The sequence below is a fragment of the Nuphar pumila genome, chromosome 6, assembly GCF_984573655.1.
Source record: "Nuphar pumila chromosome 6, dmNupPumi1.hap1.1, whole genome shotgun sequence".
NCBI classification, from domain to species: Eukaryota; Viridiplantae; Streptophyta; class Magnoliopsida; order Nymphaeales; family Nymphaeaceae; genus Nuphar; species Nuphar pumila.
In genome coordinates this window covers 82,190,289-82,214,940 of record NC_143254.1, presented here as the reverse complement: position 1 = coordinate 82,214,940, position 24,652 = coordinate 82,190,289, and the positions used below count along the sequence as shown (strand labels likewise).

Sequence of the window (24,652 nt, the reverse complement as noted above, 5' to 3'; positions counted from 1 at the left end):
TCAAGTGGAAAATTTTGATGGTTTCAGAATGATTGCGTAAGATCCGAAGCACATCTAACGTAAGAGAGTGCAAAGATGGGATAAACATGCAAAAAATCTACATGGAAATGGGAGAGATCCACCAACGGGGGGAAAACATTTCAATAAGACATAAAGGGAATTTATTTGTAAAAGTAAACAACAAGTAGTGGTGTGGTGTAGTGGTAGGACACACGGTTGTGTGGAGCCGCAACCCAAGTACAAAACCCACTGTGCGCCCATCTAGAAATGAAAAACCTTGTCATTTTGTATTAAATCCGGAACGAAACAGAAAGAGTTAAATACAATTTAATCCACATACTTTGCAACGAAAAATAATATAGCACAAGTGGTGGGGTTCATTGCCCCTTTGGTGGAAGACCATGGTTCAAAACCCCCTGTGCACGGAATATCTTTCTGCACAAAAAGACCATGATTTTTAATTTGGTAAAAAGGTAAAATAGTGGAGCTTTTAAAATCCCTACTTTATAGCCTATCTCCCACAAAAAACGTGTGGGAGTTGGCTATTTTGTTTCTTTTTCCCAAAAAAGATAGGGGAGTTCCACCAAAGAGGGAGAAGGGTACTATTAAAGCAATAAATTATAGGAAGTTAGAGAGAATTTTGCTAAAAGGTAATGGGAGTGTTTTTGGAAATGAGAACATCCACAAAAAAAAATCGTGGGTTGAGGGTGGTTCTTTGGGGTTTGAGTTTTGAAAACCCACTTTGGTGGGGGAGATAAGATAGGGAGATTGAGAGAAATCGAGAGCCACAATCAAGATCTCTCTCTCTCTCTCTCTCTCTCTCTCTCTCTCTCTCTCTCTCTCTCTCTCTCTCTCTCTTTCTCTAGCACCGTGTTCGACCTCCATTGTTGGACCGTGAGGATCTTCCATCTCGTGGTGAATTGTTGCTCTAACAAAAAAAAAAGGAAAACACAGCCGCTGCCATCTCGAAACTCCAAAGAGGTAAGGAGCATTGCTATTTGTATGTAAGTGTTTGATGTCTTGTTGCACACCTATGCTGCAACATCAGAGAGCTTATGTGCCATCTATAAGTGTGCGCGTTTAGGACCTAGAGGTCGTGGGTGCATGGGCTGGAACACCTAATTGCCATTAGGGCAATATATAGTGGTTCAGCCATTGGCTCTCAACCATAGTCGATGCTAGGGCACTGTGGTATTTTTACAAACAAGCATGCAGTCCAGTGCTCAGCAAGGAACCACCATTACAATGTTCTTGGTGGAGCTAAGATGAGTATTCTGCTTCAAAATAATTCAGATGTATTCACTTGTCTATGCATGCCTATTAACACTAGATTATGGCAAAAAAAAAATCACGGTCCAATTTGTTGTTTGTTTGTCTAATGTTGATATTCTAACTTCAAAATAACTGAGATGTATTCAGTTTTCCAAGCAACATGGGCCTTTTGTTAAGTGTGCAGAATGCATGTTTTTCTTTATTTCCATGTATTAGCAAAAGGAAATATTTAGTTGTTGTCCTTTTGTTATAGTCCTTGCCATATAAACTACACAATATGTCATTGAGGCGAGATTGACATGCTTGTTAAAATTGAAAACAGATCCTTAGCAAACTAAACAGTATACAGTATTAAAGACTACACGACCTGGTGGCATTAAGGTTGTGTAATCAAATACCCTACACGCTATTCCGAGATTGAATCAACTTTGTGCTTTTTGGTTTTTTTTTCCTTTGAACCTGACAACATTAGCAGATTGTCGTTATTCTTAGTCTGGCATAGTTGTTGTGCTTGCAAAATCTTGTGGAGCAATGTAGACAGAATAAGTAAAAGAACGTCTCTTGAAACATCACAAAACATAAATTTGGTGAAAATATTTATCTATACGAACCATCTTGGGGGAAAAATTTGTGCTAGAGGAAACATAGAGAAGACAGTCAAGATGTGGGATTTTGTGAACCCTTTCTATTGAGAAGCTTCTGGCTGATATGGAGCCAACAATGTCTACATACACCTTTTAGAGGTCATATTGTTAGAGCACAATGCGGAAGAGTGACCATACATTTTCTAATCAAAAGTCAGCATCATATTGCTATAAGAATCTGGTCATTTCAGGTTGAGCCTCCACTATGGGAATAATTTTGCTTGTTTGTTCAATTTATTCAAATCAAGGGCAGAATTATTGGATGACTTTGGCATTGATCAACCTTTTCTAATAAGACTCTGCTGCCAATTTCAACTTAAGAAGGTGAATGTACACATTCTATTTTTCTCAAAACATGGGTTTACATATTATTTTGTAGCTCTTTGATCTTTTGGACCATGTGCTTCTGAATGTCTTACATTATAAGTAAATTTATACACAAATTACCTACAAAAACTTAAGCTGAGCTTACAGATATCCAAAATAAAAGTTTGTGGCTTTAATTGAAGACTTTAAATTTGTTAAACTAGTCAACCAATTTGGATAGTGATAAGTTTTTCTTATTGGAGAACTGTGTCTAGAATTTCTTGAACATGTATTCAATTGGATCCACAGAGACAATGATAACTTTGGCATGGTATGTGGATGTCCTTTCATGTTTGCTACATGAAGAATGGAAAGCCTGCTGGTGGGGTTTGGTTAAACTTGGAGCAGTTCAATTCATTTGATATGCTTAATCACTATTTGCGAGGTCTGGTCTGGTTGATTGACTTTACAAGGGCCACTATTTATGCAGAGTGGCTTGTAATGTCTAATTTAGTTCACAATTATTAGTGGCTTGTGAAGTCAGCTTAGCTGAAGATAGTCCAATAAAATTGTTCTCAAGGGAGCATTGTGAACCAGTTTCACAATAAACAGTGTAGCTAAGTTGTAAGGAATATAACATTGTTGGGCTTTCTAGAAGATCAAATTGGTAACAAAATTCTTGTGCATCTGCACATTCAAGTCTCAGTGAGTCCAGGCTTTAAGTTGTCCACATTCTTTTTTTTATGCATCTATATGTTTTTCTTTTCCACAAAGGTTGTATGCAAAAGAAAAAAAAAGGATCTGCAGCTTAGTCCCTGGGAATTGCTAGAGTAAATATGGAAATTATTCAGTGACTTTTGTGCATTTAGTGAATCGTATTTTAGATTTTGAGGAACTTTGCATTTCCTAGCAATAAATATACCATATAGTCAAGTTGAAAATGTAGGCTATTAAGCTGAGTATGGCTTCTCTATTAACCAGTGAAAAGCTTATAATGATGGAAATCTGATTGGGATAACTGCCTAAAGATTCTAGTGGTTGGTTTCAAGTTGATGAAAAATGTTTTCCTTCAAATATGATGATGGTCAAAGTTTAAGTCGGTATGTTCACTTCTTGCTATGTCAGGTGAATAGGCTTCTGGTGATCCATGAAAAACATGAATATTTCTTTAGGTGGAATGCAACAAAAATTTAATGTTGAGGTTGAAGTGACACATCTCATTTAATATGCCTGTAGGCTATGACAAAAAAAGGTTGCCAATAAGATGATAAACTTTTGGGTGGTGTTCAATTGGGACATTGGTTAGTATATATTGACTAGATACATGTTTCCTGGGGAAATAATTTTGATTCTTTTGTGATGATGCCTTTCTCCTTTCAGAAACTGCCTTTTCATCACAAATTACTTAGAAATTTAACCATGATTTATTTATACAAGAAAAAATCATGCAGTCCATGTTGAATACCGTGCTTCCATGTGAGCCAACATTTTTCTCATTCTTGTACAATTCTATTAATTTCAAATTTGTTGCTTGACTTTTAAGACATGAAAACAATCCAATGGTGGTGGATTTGTTGATCAGAATTGAAAACTAGTTTACAGCATCATCATTATCACAAAGCCTTGTAAGGTCAGCTTTATGAGTGCTTTTCTATTCTTCTTATCAGAAGCTACAACTTCAGTCACCTTACAATCTTTCACATCTCCTCTTAGAACCTACTTCTGTGTCTTCATCCATTTTCTTTTTAATTCTTTCTATTTGCATCATGTCAGCCTTTCTGTCAGTGTTTTGATAGGTCTACATGCAGCATGTCTAAACAAATTTTTTTTAGCAGTACTTCTAAACATGCCACATGGGTGGCTTAGTTCGTGGGTATGAACGCATCCGCCATAGCTCAGAAAATAAATGTTTCCAATGTGGGCTCCAAGTTGAGCTGAGTTTCGAGAAATATACATAATTGGGCAGTGCTTTTGAGATGACCCAAATGGTAAGATGCATACTATGTGTTTGATCCAGACACGGGTTCAGGATTTTGGAAATCCCCTGTGGTGCAATGGCTCGCATAGAAAAATAAATGAGAGATAAAAATATATGCATAATCATAAGGTTTACGAGGCTCTGGGTATACCTAAAAGAAGGTATATGTTACTGGACCCCTCATGGTGTGATGGCTCGCACATAATTATAAAGAAAATGTCAAATTAAAATATAAACATAAAACCTTCGAGATTCTGGGTACATCTGAAAGAAGATGTATGTTACCGAATTCTCTGGGCTCTGGGTACACCTGAAAGATGGTGTATGTTATCGGACCTATGGTCTACATTGGAGAGGGTAGGTGGTACAAGCTTCGTGGATGTTTGTGTTTTTGTGAGAGCTAGGTGTCTCACCGTATGTTCTCAGTTCACTACGATGTCTATGCATGTGCGTACTCACAGGGTAAGAGTAAGATCAATACAAAAAGGAATTGAATTGGTCTAGAAACTTGTTCTTCAGAAATTATGAAAATTATTGACATGAAATCTGTATAAATGATAGAAATAAGCTCATGTTGATATGAATAAACTTATCTATAGCCCTGTTTATCTCTCGTACTGAATAGTGATATGGAAAGCATGCTTACTTTCTTAGAATAGCATAAATTACATGATATCTCTGAATTTAAATTGTTGCACATATCTGTACACAGGACATTGAGCACCACATATGAATATAATACTTCTTACACAGACAGAGGAGTCTGACCCTTCTGCTTTAAATTTTTTCAGGTAACAAGTAAACGGAGTATCGTAGTGTTACATTTGGAAGTAGTCAAGAGATCTCAGTTGTTCAGTGTTTCCTGTTTAGACTCTGATTAGTTAGATTGATATTTTCATTTATGAGATGTAGTTAATACTTTAAATTAATAAATGAAATGATTTCAGTACCTCTCTGTCTTACCTGTAATTCGCCTGACACTTGGACTTGTCACTTTCGATATAAAAAAAAATCCAAAATTTCACTTCCAAATTGTTGGGGTGTTACATGACGTCCCACCCCCTTGGATAGGCTTGCCTAGGTTGAGTCCACCCTATAATGGACCCCAAGATCTAAGAGGGGCCCACCTAAAGGGTGCCCCACCCAATGGGTCCAATATCCATAAATTAATTCAAATTAACTCCAAATTCAAATCCCAATGAAATTACAAATGCAACTTAAATTCTAAATTCAATTCAAATCTAAATTGAAATTCAAATCAACTTGAGATTCAAACTTAAATTAAAATTCAACTCCAAATAAAATTAAATTTTAAGTTAAAATTCAAACCAAATTTGAGACACAAATTTTATATTTATTTATTAGAAAATTATGAAAAATTCTCAGGTGTTACATTATTCTCCCCTTTAAAAGAATTTCATCCTCGAAATTTGATACAAGGACTACTCAAACAAACTGAAGTATTTTTCTCTCATACTAGATTTTGGCTCCCATGTACACTCTTCGATATCATGATGTTGCCATCACACCTTGATGAGATGAATAATCTTCGATCTCAATACCTATTTTCTTCGATCTATGATCTCAACTTGTTTTTTGTCTATGGTTAAGTTCTCTTGAATATCACATCCTTGTACTGAATGACATGTGATAGATCATGAATGTAGTTTCTCAATATAGACACATGAAAGACATTATGGATCGGTGCGTATTGAGGTGGTAGTGCTACACAGTACACTGCTTCTTTAACGCCCCAAGATTTTTAACCTTAAAAATACATGTTTTTTTTTTTCAAAAACCTTTTTAACTTTTGGGTCAAAACTTTAGGCATTACAATTTGATCAAACAAAATAGTACTGAATTTTAATACAAAGAATATTTCTTATTCATAAAAATCCACTTCCCATAAATAGAGTACTGAAAACACAGAATAAACAAAAATGTGTTCTCAAAACAATAAAAACGTCTATTTAAAATCCAATTTCCACTATGACCCCAATTCCAAGTAGTTAAAACTCTTGGGCTGCTCTTCTAGCCCACCAAAGACTTGTTGGAGTAGAGAGCATGTTTTTAACTTTGATATAAATCTATAATTTTGTTGTATCCAACTTAGCGGTATGGTGGCAGATTTCAGGAGGGTCGTCCCCTTACTCTTAAGGTGAGGGTTAGGGCATTGACCTTGGGCGAATTTTTGGGAGGATAGTTCTATAATTTTACATTAGACTCTTTATTATATTAACAATACTATTAGACTCGTTTTAAAACTTCTAGATTTTTCTATTTAAAAGAGACAATCCAGCTCTTGTATCTTATCTCAATCAATAAACAAAAAGGCTCTGTGTGGTTGTGAACTTAGATCATTCTTGTAAAATCCTTGTTTTTGTGTATGGCTGTTTTTATCCTTTTTGTTTTTTCGATCTATCGGTAGGGTCATTCCCTAACAATACTATGCTTATTTGGTCTTATTTTTAGAGATGCACACCTTAGTTATTGAACTCTCAACATCTTTTAACTTGAAGGTTTTAAGTAGGCTAACTAGCCAGGTATGCAGAGCTCTTGTGGGCTTAATTGGTATCCTTTCCGATCCAGATCTGTTCTCCAAGAGTCAAGGCATCAGAACTCAAGTTGCACAAGGTGTAAAAAGATGAAGATCAGCCTCAACGTGGTCACCTTGGCAAGTTGCTGAAGGACTTTTTTTTTAAAGAAAGCTACTTAGGAAAGCTTCTTAATAAGAATGGGTTTTTAAAGAGAGTTGAAAATTGTTATCAAGAGAGGCTTACTCTCCAAGATTGTAATCAAAATATTCGATCTAAGCCTCTCTCTCGCTCGTTGGATGAGAGAGAGAGAGAGAGGTTCAACCGTGGTGCATGCTGAAATTTATGATGTATATAAGCTGTTAAAAAGGGAAGTCATTAAGCAAGAAACCAGCTGAATAAACTTCTGGTTCAAGTTGCTCACATATTATAGTCCTTGGGATCCTCTTTAAATGGTGGGCAGGTCGAATATTTTATGCCAAAATTAGAAGAGCAATAATGCTGCTAGCTCAGCAAAAACAGCCAGGTGCAGCGGCACACAAGCCAACAATGTGATTGCACCTGATCTGTCACCGCCTGACAAAACAAAGTTGGTGGAACTTTAATTTCGATCTCTTGTAAAAGATAAGTTGCAAGGCTTGCAAAGCGTTTAGAATTGAAAACTGGTGAAGCATGGAGCTCTGATTATTTGAATTTCCCTTGGAGGTACGAATAACATACTCTTTTCATATTGCGACTTCCAATTGATGGGCACTTGCACATGCAAGGTGATGATTAGAGCTACAGATGGATGTGAGGCGCACATTTCCACAAGGCAAATACAGAAGGCTCATTATCCCGAACTTTTTGTACATTCCAAACCAGTCACTTTGCAAGCCTAGAAAAGAAACAACAGTGCGTTTTGCAAATGAGCCCAGCGTTTGTATCGTGCACGGCTCTTTATCAATCAATAAACATTTAAAGATGCCAACAAAATAAAAAACTTAAGATACAGATTCAGAGCTGCAATACTACCAATATGAAATTAGTTCATATAAAATATTTACAATCTTCAATTAACCTATGAATGCAGAAAGAACCGATCCCATCGTCCTTAATGGTCATAATGGACTTTACATACTGCCAACCAGCATCCCGTCCCCAGGGAAATAAAATCAGACACAGAGCAATCCCCCCCTTCCTTCACAAGGAAGAGTTATTAGCACCTGCAGGAACCAGCAAAGCGTCTCCTTCCTATCACACATCTAAGCGCTGCTGCTTCTTCGAGGAGCACCAAGAGACCAGAATGGCTTGGCTGGGGTGCGCTTTAGTGCTTTCACTCCAAATGGGCTGTTCTTGCTCTGCATCAACAAATCAAAACCAGAAAACCAACAAGATTCAATCACAAAGAAAAAACCGTGTCAAAACAAACGCATGAAACACGGCCAATATGCAAGCAGAGATCCATAATTCATGACCAGGTATGGTTTATTACCACAAGACAGGTGCCGGCATCCACATTGCAGATGGGGTAGTCTGATGGGCAGCAGCTGTTGTGATCCTCGCAGCAGGTGGCTGACTCGAGAGGGCAGCAACCCCATGCAAAGCAGTACTTCCCATACTCATAGATGCAGCAGCAGGTGTTGCTCTCCGGGCATGAATAGTAGTTGTCACAGACTGTTGGTGGCTTCACTGGAGAAGGAGGAGAAGGACCGGGATTAGGGGGGTTCTGTCTCTTCTTGATGGGGTAAGAAGCCTCCACGGCGATGCCGCACTTTCCGGTGAGAGTTCCAGGAACGTTCCTCTGCATTCTAATGTATCCCTTCTCACCCCAGCTTTCACCCCACGAGTTCTTCACAATCCAGTATTCCAATCCATCATCTGTTCCATACCCAACTGCTGTAACTCCATGGTCTAGCTCTGTTCCACAAGTTCCAGTGAATACACCCTACGGGGGACACCAGAATAAACTTCATTAGATCATCTCTTAACAAAATTGTTGGGAGAACAAAGGCAAGAGTGACAGAGGAAACTCACAGACTCATACAGCTGGAAAGCCCTGCCTCCAGCTTCAATGGCAACGCTCACAGGCTGGTTAGCAACTGCTTTCTTCAGTGCCTCCTCCTCGTTCTCCGGCACATCTTCGTAGCTATCAATGGTAACAACACGGGCATTTTTCTGTTCACAATTATCTTAATCGGCATCAGAACAGAGAAACAGAGAAGAAAAAGAAGAGGAGGAAGGGGTCAAGTATGAATTACCCTGTACTGATCGCAGGTGGCATCGCGGGCCTTGTAAGGATAGTCCTCTTCGGTATCGATACCACCATTGTTGATGATGAATTGGAAGGCATAGTCCATGAGGCCTCCGTTGCAGCCTTGGTTGTAAGAGGTGTCACAGTCCACCAATTCTTGCTCTGACAGAGAAATAAGATCGTTGGTGACGATCTGGTTCACGCCTTCGACAGCAGCGATCGTTGAAAACGCCCAACAACTCCCTAATAAACACAAACACAAGCAGCAAAAAACGGACATGAGATAACAAATCAAGTGTTCCACTAAGATTTCAAGTTGCTATGTCACGAATTCAAATTGATCATGTTGAGCTTTGAGAATTCAAGCCATAGTTATCAGGAAACTAAATGGAGGCGAGAAGTGATGCGTGAAGAGGAAGCGGGGATGGTGTTAAAAAGTAGTATGAAACAGGAAGCGATCGTGAAGCAACTATGTAAGTGCATGAAAAATGAAAAGGAAATAAATAAAAACACAACACTAAGTGCAGCCTGAAACAAATAAGAAATGTCATGAACACAAGAAAAAGACGATACTTTTGGAATCCAGAAAATTTCTCATAGGAAAGGGAATTTTTGGCTATGAGAAGTTTTGATGTGATTAACTTTTTTAAATGAAAAAATCTCACTTGTTTGTGTAGCACGAGAAAAACAGAGTAACAAACTTGAGAAAAATGAGAGAGAGAGAGAGAAATGAAAATAGTGGTAGTGGGAGGAAGATGAAGGTCGGGGATCTCTTATTATGTCAGCTCCATGGAATGAAATGTATTGTGGGTAAATGGTTGTCTTAATGCAAAAAAAAAAAAAATTGATAGGAAAATCTTTTCCACCACTCAGGTGAACACATTTTTCCTATCAAAAATCATACTTTTTAGAAAACTTTCCCTTCAAAAATTTTCCGAACTGAGTTTCCTAGAGCTTCCCCTCATTTTGGAAGAGGAGGGAATTTTGATGACTACCGCATCTCCCCTGATCCTTCACCGGCGTGACCGCGCCCTTCTCCCTCCAATCGACCTCATCAGGAAGCTCCTCTCCCCCCTTCACGCCGTACCGCGGGCTCGGCGAGCGGGCGAGCCGTCGGTTCTTGCTCATCTTGGTGCCCAAGTACATCGATCGGTACTCCTTGTTGGTGAGATCGGCAAACCGGTTGAGCCCCAACTTGTACGAGTGATTCCCGGCGTTATGTTCGTCGATGAAGACGAGGTTGTCCTTGAAGATCTCGAACCTCCTGTCCCTCTCCACCAGATCGTTGTAGGCCTTGCCGTGCCTCGCAATCCACGACTCGTAAATCCGCTTCACATCCCGGCCGCTCAGATGCCGCTCGTCGTAGCTTACGATCGACATGTCGAGCGCCACCGCGACAGCGGCGAAGACCGAAACGAGGCACACCAACAACAGAACCAGAGTCCTGGACGCCATGGCTGCAACAATACTGTATACTGACACACCACAAACGCAGAACGGAAAGAAATGGAGGAACCCAATGAGCAAATCAGGCATGTGAAGAAGAAAGACTGTTCTGAGAAGGAAAAAATAAAAGAAAACCCACTAGAAATCCGCCCTTCTCATGGCTAAAATTGAAGACCTGTGTCAACCACAAATAGCAATACCCATAGCAATATATATATATATACAGAGAGAGAGAGAGAGAGAGAGAGAATACCTATATGGATGGGTGAGCGTTGTGGAGGGGATACACGCGGTCTCCTCCTCCTTTGTGGCTCCGGAGTGTCCTGAATCAGCCCTCTAATGGAGGGACAGAGAGGGCAGAAGACAAAAGAGGAAGCCCCCAAGACGCCCAACTGAAGGAGAATCTACACCCTGTGAAGGCCTAAATCGCAGGGACCCTCCGCCCCCTTAAAGCGTCCACAACTCTACCACTAACAAACCAAACCCCATTGACCATGGTTACTTTTCTAACCTTGGCTATATTCACGGGTTACCTTTTTAGCTTTTGTTATTTTTTTCAAGTTTTCTGATGAAGTTACATTGCTAGCCCTGACTGACTCTGGCTTATTGATTAACCCAGCCAACTCGGTTAGTTCTCCGGTTCGGTTGTGGTCCAAGTCAAAAGATTAGTACCAAGCATGGATTAGTTTGGTCAAACCCAACTCAAAATGAAACTTTTTTGTTTGGATAATCCAAGAGAAAACCCCCAATCACTCACCGCACAATGACGGGGAAGCAGATCAGGTCATGCTGAACATGAGCATTTTTGCTCATGCTTTGCATTTTGGATGAATGCCACGTGGTTTTGTTGACTTTTAAGCTTTTTAAAATGCAAATCGGATGGCCACGATGTGGGCATGAGCAAAAACACTCATTTTCAGCATGACCTGTAGCGCTCCTAACCCAGATTTTTCGACTTGAAAATTCTTTGGATTTTTGAGTAAACCTTTTTTTTTTTTAAAGCCAAAGCGCAAGCGCGAAAGAAACCAAAAGGGGGAGAAACAACCGAAAAACCCTGGGCGGTCAGTACAGGTGTGAAACAACATTTAAATGAAACAACTTTTATTAAATTCATTTTCATCTTTACAAATTGTACATATCAATCCCTTATACAAAACCAAATCGCCAGGATCCAACAGACGAGGTTCAGAAGTGTGGGTTCAGAGTCCGCTGCAGCACACTGAGCTCCATCGCATGCCTAAGTAAACCTGTATCCCCATAAAACGGGGTCAGTACTCTTTCGAGCTGGTGAGACAAACCAAACCATATTGTACCATATGTGGAACAATCGAAAACATGCTATTCATACAAGACATAGCATGATTATCTACCATGATTGAGCAATGACAACATGAACAAGTATAAGGCAGTGATAACTACACATGGAGCAATATTGACAATTACTGACGATAACATGGCATGCATCAAGGAACATAATTTAACAGTGTATTATCATTTATAACAAGGTATGCATCACAGAACATAAAGTACTATTGAATCAATATGAAAGACTGTAACTAGCATGAATCAGTGCAAGTAGGCAAAACAAGAGTGATTATCTACGACTACTCATGTCACAGTTCATATCGAATAGTAAGGTATGCATCACAGAACATAAAGTACTAACAATAGGTTGTGCTTATTCAAGTAAATGTGACATCGTGATCTGTGCACCCGTATCAATGGCATGTATGTGTAACATATCATAAGCACGAGAACTAGCTAAATGATGATAACAAACGTTACTCATCAAGATGAGACAGTTAGAAGCATTTGTCACGTAAGGTGTGACACACAAGCAGTGCCAAGGTTCACAACTCATACATTGCAACCATAAGCGAGCTCATCTCGCTAACCATTCGTCAAGGATTCCAAGGTCGCGTAAGTCATGCACCACTGCAATATCCATATGCTAAATTGCATGAGTCTCGCACAACTGCAATATCCATAGACTAAATTGCATATGTCTCGCACGACTGCAATATCCATAGACTAAATTGCATATGTCTTGCATGACTGCAATATCCATAGTGCACCCCAAGGCATAGCAAGCACGATTATGCCCACGTTCCTTAGGTGACAAACATCCAAGATTCACTAACATGAGTTAGCGATTGCATTCATTACGTGTGCCAGCTATGTACTAAAGTGTGCACCAATTACGCTAAGTAGCATCATCATGATACAATACATCGATCCACACACATACATCGCATAAGTCAAAACACTTAGTGCACTCGTTAGGATATTGGATCCCGCTCCAAACACAATTGCAGCCCTTTTTGGCTGCAGCTCGGAGGTCTGCTAACAAGACTAAAAGTACAACGACAAGAATGAAAAATTACATATAAAGTTTGCCTTGGTTGACGAGCACAATCCATTTGCGATACGACGAGTCAAATCCATCACGTTGTTGGGGTATTGGACCCCGTGCCGTGAAGACATACATGCAGCCGCCTGAGCTGTAGTCTGAGTGCGAACGAGGCAAAACTACCCGAAACACCGTATAGGTGCTGCTGCCATGCGAGTCCAAAAAGGCTCACTGGTCTAGACAACGGTCCAGACCCCAAACAACTGGACCATGGGGTCCGAAACAAATGGCAACAAGTTTGGAATTTGGTCCAGACTTGCTCCAGCTCAAGGGTCCACGAGAAACGCCCTGATCCAAGCTGGGTTCAGGTGCAACGGGCCAAGCACAAGTCTGGAATGGACTTGTGCCTGCGCCAAAGGGGCCAAGAAGCCCATGACAAGTTTGGTCCAGACTTGCCCCATGCAAGACAAGCGTGACACCTGAACCAAATTTGGTTCAGGTGCAGCGGCTAAGACTCGGGCCTGCTGCAGGCCCCAAGTTCACGCAAGAAGATCAAAGGCATGGTCTGGACAAAGGCGTCCAGACCTGCCATGGGTGCAGGATGCACCAAAATCGAGGTGGTGCAGAGCACTACATCCTGCACCAGCCAAGAAAAGTCAGCGCCTAAGGCATCACCATTGGGCGCATGGCGCCACCGCACCCAGGACACCCGAGTGGCTTGAGCTCAAACAGAGTTGGTCTGAGCCTATGCTCAGACCCCAAAAAAAAACTAGCATCCAGTCTGAACCCTCTCGGTTCAGACTGGCAAACCGCGAGAATGAGAGGGAAGAATGGAGGGTCTGGGCTAAGGCGAGTCAACCGAAATGCACATAGCGTCCAAAAAATTCTAGACGCCCAATCCGAAAGGGAGAAGGGGTAACAAGGAGGGGCTCAGCCGGACCTACCCCAGTCTAGCAGCATCTGAACCCCAAAGGGGTCGACCCAGCTGGGTATGGCATGCTGGACAAAGAGGGGTCGGTCATAAGGCTTCCCAGCCAACCGAATACGTCTTGGTAGAACACCCTGGTTGACACAAAACAATCCGACAAACAAGCTGGGAAACGGAAAAAATCGAGGTGCATGCAATGGAAACGTCAAGGTATAATACATGCAAGTAGTTATGTAAAATCTACCTTTCGAAATGAACCTACTCTTACCTTACACAGCGAAAATGCATGTAAACATGGTGAGTCGAAAGCTATAATAAAAATACATACAAGCTAGCTCAAGGGAAAATCGACAAAATGGAAAACCCACAAAGTTCTCAAGTGAAAACCCCCGACTATGCGGAAAACCAATGCATTAAGATATGCTTAATCGAATAACTACTCTCTTGCATGTATATAATAGAAACCCACAAAATGCAAGAACATATCAACTCATTCATTCGAGATCCACCATTGGAATAGAGAGGAAGGTGTCTCACCTTCGCGACTTGACAATGGAGAGGAAGGAGATGAAGGTGCTGCCACGGTTTGGAGTCTCCCCACCACACACACACACGTCTAGGGGAAGAAGAAGGGGAGAAGAGCAAGGGAGGAGAGAGAGAAGGTTCCAAGAAAATCGCCCAAAGGTTTTTTTTTTTCTTATTTGAAACCTTAAATATGTAGGGTTAAAAGAACGAATGGTTGGGATTAATCCAGCCTAGATGGACGACTGGGGTGCTCCACGCCCCCCCATGGCCAACCCATGCCCAATGCATGCCATGCATTTGAAGTTTCTAAAAAGGTTTGCAAATATGCCATTGAAGAGGGTTTCAAAAGGGCTTTAAAACTTGTAAAATTTACTTGGGTTGCCACTCAACCCAACCAATCAGATTTAGCTGTTTGAAACACTTGGAAACAATTACAAAAACACCATGGGGCGCCAACCCCATGGTCCCCTTTATTGGAAAATGCCTTTCATGATGAGCTTCAAGGCTCATCATGAGTTTCAAAAGAAGAAAAAGGCCAATCGTTTCAAAATCCATGAAATTCTTTACAAAAGTACCACCCAGTTGGTCAAACCTTGACCAGCTGGTCAACCATAGACAAAATCGTCCCCCTAGAGAGGCGCACATAGGGTTTGGGTCCTCTAGTTGACCCGGATCCAAGATCAAAAATCGCCAATCCAATATATTTCAAAACAACACTTAATTAATGCATTAAAACGCCAAATAAATCCCACTAAATCTTTTAGTGTTGTATATAACCTCAATTACTATGAAATGCATGGAGCCTTATAAGGAAATTCCCATCCAATTGCGAGAATTAAGTGTATCATGATTTGGGTTCAAACTTGGGTCAAGACTCGTAATTCACATGCAGTGACGAGTTTTTTACGTCGTATAAGTCCCAAATTCGGGGACAAACCTTAAAAATATAATATAATTTAACCCTTAAATTCTTAGAGGCTAATTCGTCCGGAATTAGACACTTCTTATTTGCACCATATATTTACGTGATTTTCAGGTCGCGCATACAAGCCAGAAATACAAAGCATAGTCAAATCTCATTAAATTGTGTGCTACACCTCACAAGTACACACAAGCATGCATTCCTACTTAATTCAAACAATAAAGCACTCAGAAATTCCGTGGGTCTTACATGACCTGATCTGCTTCCTTCCCTTTGCATGTCTATTGCAACCAGGACTTGGGGACAAGGATGAGGCTTAGTTAGCACTTAGGACATGGGCACAGTCAAAGTCCTTGCCATCTTATGAGACTACATGTGCCTCGAGTCCTTTTATTTTTGTTAAGGTCAGCAGTTTATACAACCCGCTTAAAATTAACAAGCTAGGTTAGTCGCTCGTTCCTTGCCTCAAGGTTGAAGCTAGGTGCACTCTCTCGAGAAGCAGATCAGGTCATGCTGAAAATGAGCGTTCTCGCTCATGCTGACATCGTGGCCATCCGATTTGCATTTTAAAAAGCTTAAAAGTCAACAAAACCATGTGTCATTCATCCAAAATGCAAACAAACGGCCATGATGTCCGCATGCGCAAAAATGCTCATTTTCAACATGACTTGGGGAACCTCAAGGGTTTTATCAATCGGAAGTCAGTCATTGGGAAGCAGATCAGGTCATGCTAAACATGAGCGCTTTTGCTCATGCTGACATCGTGGCCAGGCGATTTGCATTTTAAAAAGTTCAAAACTCAACAAAACCACGTGGCATTCATCCAAAATGCAAACAGACGGCCACGATGTCCGCATGAACAAAAATGCTCATGTTCAGCGATGAGTATGTGTGGTCGTTCAGTGCAAAATTATAATGATTGGAACATGAGAGGGATTCCTTCACCAACCTGACTTATCCTTGACCTTAGCCAGCGTTGGGATAGGGTGGTCCCACACTTGCTTCATCCTGATTGGATGGTTGATCATGTGACGTGGAACTTTTATTGGACAGAATCGACGGACCTTTGGCAAAATAATTTTTTTAATTTCTGCTGTTTTTTTTTTTGAAAGGCAAGCTGGGGTTAGGCAGACCCCCACCAGTTAATATTTAACGTACCACTGAGTTTTGAATCTGCAACGTCCCACCACAAGGAGACATGCACTCATAGCTGCTACTAACATTTGGGTTCCATTGGGACCGTTTACATGTTTCTTTGAGCATTGAAAAAATATTGCATTTTTTTACGAAATATATCTATTAATCCAAACATATATGTATGTGGTTTTAGACTGGTAAAAAATGAGCAGGTCATAAGCAGGTCTATCTCCCAAACTATATTTAGCAGAAAACATGTTAGTAGATATTTTTCATATTTACCACCCAAGTGGTATCCCATGTGGATGTGGTAAGCGGGGTCCTGTGTCAAGCTGAAGGCCCAGGTTTGAAAACCTCTGCCACATGGGGCTTAAGAGATATCTGGTAGGGGTCTGCCCAACCCCAGCTTGCCTTTCAAAAAAAAAAGAAAGATATTTTTTCATATTTAGGTGTGGTTTTAGAGCTGTAAAATATTAATGGAACTTGATGTAACTAAAACTTAATTTCTTTTGCTAAATTGATACGACCACAACATGGTGATGATTGGCACATAAAACTGTTTAGCACCTATTAATATTTACTGTGTGTGTGTGAGAGAGAGAGAGAGACAGTTAACTTTTGCATGTATGGAAGCGTTTTAGATCAGAAAAAGTGAAGGAATTACTTTTAGGGACGGCAGTGGATGGGGGTGGGGGCAGGGGACAAGGTCTTCACCCCCGTACCCCCCCCCCCCCCCCAGCGCGTTCCACTGTCATTCCTAATTACTTTGAGTCCAAAGGGTGTTTGATATTTTCTGTGGATAGTTGGTGACATGTACACGAAAGTTTCTTGAACCCTCATCTTTTCTCTAGTTTGAAGTTGCACATATCACTCAACAAGGTCAGCCTTAGATTTCGTGTACCATCAGTATTGTCGCAAATATCTCTTTTAAAGCCTAGTTTTAAGCTGAACCTACCAAAACTGAGCTGGGCTCAGTGACCTGGACTAGAGCAGCTTAACTTGGCCAACATACTAATTCTGCCAAGCCGTTATTAGCATGAATGGCTAGAAATAGGCAGTGTTGTCAGTATTGGTGCGTATCGGCCTGAATACTGACCTGAATAGGCTATTTTTTAATAAACATAAAAATAGCTTAAAATTACTTTTTAATATTATTTTAATAGCTTTAAAATGTGTCACGTTCTGATTGACACGAAATATTTTTTTTTATTTTTTGGCCGATTCAGAATGGTTCACTTGAAAATCGGTATCGGACGATTCACCTGAATAGTTGGCCAAACGATGCAGGTTCGATTCCGATACGTAAGAGTCATCTCCTACTCTAATTTTTTACAGGACCTGGGGTCTGGCTAGGACAAGAAAAAAAGGGCGGAGTTGAGTCTCTTGGCTATCAAACCATGGCTTAGAATATGGACACATGGGACACTTCTTAAAAGACAAAATAACCATGATGTCTTAGGGAGGGTTAGACCAAATAGGACAAAATATCCAACTCCATCGCTTATCCTTCACACGGGGTCCACACAGACTCTAGTCTTTTCACTAAATTACAACCTTTTAGCAACTTTTTTAATCATAATGAACGGAGACTTCAGATCCAAATTCATCTTAGAATCCAGAACCCAATTCTACATTTGGATCTCAGACTTCAGATCCACTCCATTTTAGGATCCAGAACCCAAGTCCATCTTGAATTTCAAATCTCGAATCCCCTTCTGTTTAGGATCCGGAATCCAATTCCATATCTAGATTCTAATTCCATTTTCGGATCTAGTCTGAATCTCTTAAATCCATTTCTATTTTTTACCATTTGATTATCTCAGATCCATTCCAAACTTCAGAAATCCAAATTCAATTCCATCTCAAGTATTCATTTCCTTTCTTAAATTCAAATTCAAAATTCAAATTCGAAGTTCATTTTTGACTTTGAAACTTCATTTTCTTTTATTTCAAAACTTCTAAGTCATTCTTTCTCATTTATTCTTCCAATCCTGATTTACTTCAAAAGCTTAGAACTCCTCTGATCTATGTCAAGTTCTAAGTTAGATTTAAGTCATTTCTTCACTCTTTTATCAGATTCATCTCAGAAAAACTTGGAAATTTTCAAAACCTCTTTCAAAAGGAGCATACATTCTTGTATTTGCACAAGCATGATTCTTTGTGCATTTTTAGATAGAATAAATTCTTAGATTATATTTAGGCAAAGCAAAAGGGCACAGATTCGATCCTTGGTTCGATTACCCCTGGTAAAGGCGCCAGGAACGGTCGAACCTCGTACCGACGAGCGAATCCCGTCTCTCCATTTTTCCCGCACATTTTCAAAAACGGAGGCGAGTAATCTTTTAAATCTTTTCAAATCAAGGTCAAGTGAGACCGCGCAAAAGAGTTTCTCTTCTCTTTTTCTTTCTTTCTTTTCTCTTCTCTTTTCTTTCTTTTATTTTACTCCCTTCAAAAAGGAGGGAAATAGAGGTTAGAAAAGGAAAAGAGAAGGAAGAGAGAGAATATTACGAGAGGAAAATTTTTGCGATGATCACAGTGCCCATCAGGTATGAATAATTGAAACACTATGAATTTTTATTGCTAGCATTAGAACACATTTATGCATGATTGAATCACTATAAAAAAAAATTGACTGCCTCAAAACACATATATGCATGATTGAATCACTATGAATTTTTATTGCTAGCATTAGAACACATGTACGCATGATTTCATCACTATGAAATTTTTTTGACTGCCTTATAACACATATATGCATGATTGAATCACTATGAAAGTTTTTTTGACAACCTTAGAGCACATATATGCATGCATGAATCACTATGACATTCTTTTGACAACCTTAGAATACATAACTGCATGATTGAATCACTATGAATTTTTTTGGTCAACCTTCATTAGAACAAATATATAAATGATTTCATTACTATGAAATTTTTTTGATTGTCTTATAACACATATATGAATGATTGAATCACTATGAAAGTTTTTAGACAACCTTAGAACACATATAAGCATGATTTCATCACTATGAAAGTTTTTTGACTGCCTTATAAAACATATATGCATGATTGACTCACTATGAAAGTTTTTTGACAACCTTAGAACACATATAAGCATGATTTCATCACTATGATTTTTTTTTACTGCTTTATAACGCATATATGCATGATTGAATTACTATGAAAGTTTTTTGACAACCTTAGAACACATATAAGCATGATTTCATCACTATGAAAGTTTTTTGACTGCCTCATAACACATATATGCATGATTGAATCATTATGAAAAATTTTTTACAACCTTAGAACACATATAAGTATGATTTCATAACTATGAAAGTTTTTTGACTGCCTTATAACACATATATGCATGATTGAATCACTATGAAAGTTTTTTGATAACCTTAGAACACATATAAGCATGATTTCATTACTATCAAATTTTTTTGACTGCCTTATAACACATATATGCATGATTGAATCACTATGAAAGTTTTTTAACAACCTTAGAACACATATAAGCATGATTTCATTACTATGAAAGTTTTTTGACGGCCTTATAACACATATATGAATGATTGTATCACTATGAAGGTTTTTTGACAACCTTAGAACACATATAAGCATGATTTCATCACTATAAAAAATTTTGACTGCCTTATAACACATATATGCATGATTGAATCACTATGAAAGTTTTTTGACAACCGTAGAACACATATAAGCATGACTTCATCACTATGAAAGTTTTTTTACTGTCTTATAACACATATATGCATGATTGAATCACTATGAAAGTTTTTTGACAGCCTTATAACACATATATGCATGATTGAATCACTATGAAAGTTTTTTGACAATCTTAGAACACATATAAGCATGATTTTATCACTATGAATGTTTTTTGACTGCCTTATAACATATATATGCATGATTGAATTATTACAAAATTTTTTTGACAACCTTAGAACACATATAAGCATGATTTCATCACTATAAAATTTTTTTGACTGCCTTATAACACATATGTGCATGATTGAATCACTATGAAAGTTTTTTGACAACCTTAGAAAATATATAAGCATGATTTCATCACTATGAAAGTTTATTGACTGCCTTATAACACATAAATGCATAATTGCATTACTATGAAAGTTTTTTGACAACCTTAGAACACATATAAGCATGATTTCATCACTATAAAAGTATTTTTACTACCTTATAGCACATATATGCATGATTGAATTACTATAAAAGTTGTTTGACAACCGTAGAACACATATAAGCATGATTTTGTCACTATGATTTTTTTTTTACTACCTTATAAAACATATATGCATGATTGAATCACTATGAAAGTTTTTTGACAACCTTAGAACACATATAAGCATGATTTCATCACTATGAAAGTTTTTTTACTGCGTTATAACAGATATATTATTTATTGAATTACTATGAAAGTTTTTTGACAACCTTAGAACATATATAAGCATGATGTCATCACTATAAAATTTTTTTATTGCATTATAACACATATATGCATGATTGAATTACTATAAAAGTTTTTTGACAACCTTAGAACACATATAAGCATGATTTTATCACTATGAAAGTTTTTTGACTGCCTTATAACACATATATGCATGATTGAATAACTATGAAAGTTTTTTTACTATCTTATAACACATATATGCATGATTGAATCACTATGAAAGTTTTTTGACAACCTTATAACACATATAAGTATGATTTCATCACTATGAAAGTTTTTTGACTATCTTATAACACATATATGCATGATTGAATTACTATGAAAGTTTTTTGACAACCTTAGAACACATATAAGCTTGATTTCATCACTATGAAAGTTTTTTGACTGCCTTATAACACATATATGCATGATTAAATCACTATAAAAGTTTTTTGACAATCTTAGAACACATATAAGCATGATTTCATAACTATAAAAGTTTTTTGACTGCGTTGTAACACATATATGGATGATTGAATTATTATGAATTTTTTTTGACAAGCTTAGAACATATATAAGCGTGATTTCATCAGTATAATTTTTGTTTACTACCTTATAACACATATATACGTGATTGAATCACTATGAAAGTTTTTGACAACCTTAGAACACATATAAGCATGATTTCATCACTATGAAAGTTTTTTTACTGCCTTATAACACATATATGCATGATTAAATTACTATAATTTTTTTTGACAACCTTAGAACACATATAAGCATGATTTTATCACTATAAAAGTTTTTTTACTACCTTATAACACATATATGCATGATTGAATTACTATGAAAGTTTTTTGACTTCCTTATAATACATATGTGCATGATTGAATCACTATGAAAGTTTTTTGACAACCTTAGAACACATATAAGCATGATTTTATCACTATTAAATTTTTTTTATTGCCTTATAACACATATATGCATGATTGATTCACTGTGAAAGTTTTTTGATAACCTTAGAACACATATAAGCATGATTTCATCACTATGAAAGTTTTTTGACTACCTTATAACACATATATATGCATGATTGAATTACTATGAATTTTTTTTGACAACCTTAGAACATATATAAGCATGATGTCATCACTATAAAAAAAATTTGACTGCATTATAACACATATATGCGTGATTGAATTTCTATGAAAGTTTTTTGACAACCTTAGAATATATATAAGCAAGATTTCATTACTATGAAATTTTTTTGACTGGCTTATAACACATATATGCATGATTGAATCACTATGAAAGTTTTTTGACAACCTTAGAACACATATAAGTATGATTTTATCACTATGAAAGTTTTTTGACTGCCTTATAACACATATATGCATGATTGTGATACATGACACATTTATTTGATAGCCTTATAAACCATATATGCATGCTTGAATCACCATAACATTTTTTTAACAACCTTAGAACATATATGTGCATGATTGAATCAGTATGAATTTTTTTTGTCAGCCTTAGAACACATATCTGAATTGTGTTAATGTCCTTCACTTTATTGCTAGTCTATATGTCATTCACCCATGTTACTTTGATTGCTTTAGATTAGGTGCACTGCAAATAATTTATTTCATTATATTTTGTTTATCAATACTAACATTTCGGTTCTCTTGTAGGATGCTGGAGATGATCAGCGTAGAGGAGCTGATATAGGGGCAAATCGAGACAATAAAAAGGACTATATTCTGAATCTTAGCAAGGATTAGCTTCATCTGTTGAATTTGTTTCAAACGAAACTCTTTTTATATGTTCACTTGTAATAAATTAGAACTTGACGAGGATTTTACTGGGTTGTTAATTTTGTTTCACTTATAACTTGTGTTAAATTTGTTTCACCTACTTTGTATTTGTATTTTTTTGTGTACTTTGTTTTTTATACACAGGATATATAAATTGTCTGACGAGAATTTTTTCTCCATATTTATATTTCAAACAAATTTTTTTTTGTGATTGATGTCTTCTTTTAAATCGTTGTAATTTTGAAAAGATTTTTATATGTAAAACATGTCAAAACCAGACATCAAATAATAAAAATCGGTTCTCACTAGTGGATGAGACCGGGTCGAACTCAGGGAACGAGAATATTTCGTATTCAAGCACACAAATCTAAACTATTTTTTTATTGCTGAATTATAAAATGTAAAATGTAGGAGAAAAGTAAAAACAACTATCTATTACAATAAATGAATACCCTTCGCAGAGGGCGTAAAATGCAATATTTACAAACCCAATTAAATTCTTAATTCTAAACTGAAAACAAAAGTCTTTTATTCTTGCACTTCTGTGTCACGTATGCGCTTCAACTCCACTTCTATGCGATCCTTCACAAGTTAAACGAACACGAGCAGTACACAAGATAGAAGTAAAAACTATATTAAGCAAATTATACTAATTAATTGTTTAAAAACATGAAAGAATTCTAATGACAATTAAAACTATATTGAACAATTGACACTTAACCAAATTTCAATTCACTAATACTTAACTACATAAAATCTAACCATTTCAATTAACTAATAGTGAAGACAATTAACAACTAACACTTCATTAACAAAACATGAAAAATACACAATTAAGGAATTGAATCAAGGAATTGATACAAAACAGGAAGACTGGTAAACTGAAAATAGCATGAAAAGGAATTGTAAAAACAAATATTTGGTTAAAAAAATAACGGAAACTAAAACAAAATTTGAATGAGAGAAAAGAAAACAGGAAAGTAAAAAAAAAAAATTTAAAAACAGGAATTACATATAATGAAAGACAGGAAACCTAAAAAAAAAATTGAATTCAAGAGATGAAAAACAAGGAATTACTAAAATAAAAAAATGGAGAAAAACTAAATGTAAAAGAAGACATTAGAATTTTCAAAAAACAAGATAAGCGATGTTAACCAGGAACTAACTGTAATAAAAAAATTTTGAAAAATGTAACAGGAAACTGAGATCTAATTCAGTAAGCATTCAGAAAAACAAAACAAACAAACAAACATTACAATTGAAATGAAATGTATACTAAAACAGGAAATCCGAAAATGAATAAATTGGAAATAGTCTATAAAAAAAAACAGGAAATCGGCTAAAAATACTGAATGAAGAAATAAAAAGTAGAATTGAAAACAGTATATGCAGTAAAAAAATGAATGACAAGTATTTAATGAATGGAAGATCTGAAATCAAATGCTAAACAACAATGATAAACTTCAAATGCTAAAAGCAAACACAGAATATTAATGAACGAATGAGAAACTTCATTACAGAAATTTTAATAGACTAAAATATGCAAAGAAATGAGAAAATGCCACGAATGAATATGCAATTAGCAGAAAAGAAAATGAGGTAAAACAGAAAGCACACTAAAACAAAAACTTGCAGAAATTTACTGAATTGAATGACCTTAGAGCATAAGAAACAGGAGATTAAACGATGAATGGAAACAAAAAATGCAAAACAACGATGAATCAAAGAAGGAGCAGAAATTCAAACGATGAACAAAATTTGTAAAAACAGAAAAACAGAAATCCTATGATGAATGTAAAAAAAAACATTATGATGAATCAAAATTGGAAATCAAACAAAATGAATCTAAAGATGAACAAAATTAAAACAAGGATGATTGAAATGAAAGAAAAAGAAGACGAGGCATAAAAAAAACAGAAATCAGACAATGCTTAATTTTCTTTTCGTGGATTTTTTTCTCAACTAAACTAATCCTATAGCTATAGAAAGAAAGAAAGAAGAAGAAGAAGACGATGAAGAAACTTATTGTGATTTGAGATGGATTGGAAGAGAGATGGCCTTCCACTGCATACATTGTCGCCGACTGTAGA

General features: G+C 37.1%; 1 protein-coding gene across 1 annotated transcript; it reads right to left on the bottom strand.

The window, feature by feature from the left end:
• Positions 1-7,633: 7,633 nt before the first annotated feature.
• On the bottom strand, positions 7,634-10,862 carry LOC149834959 (cysteine proteinase mucunain-like). The gene is made up of 6 exons (XM_090011620.1): positions 10,667-10,862; positions 9,963-10,442; positions 8,975-9,210; positions 8,751-8,891; positions 8,209-8,661; positions 7,634-8,074 (listed from the first exon to the last, which is right to left on the bottom strand). The coding sequence occupies exons 2-6, from the start codon at positions 10,420-10,422 to the stop codon at positions 7,979-7,981; spliced, it is 1,386 nt and encodes a 461-aa protein (XP_089867746.1). The 5' UTR covers positions 10,423-10,442; positions 10,667-10,862; the 3' UTR covers positions 7,634-7,978.
• Between the last annotated feature and the right edge of the window lie 13,790 nt (positions 10,863-24,652).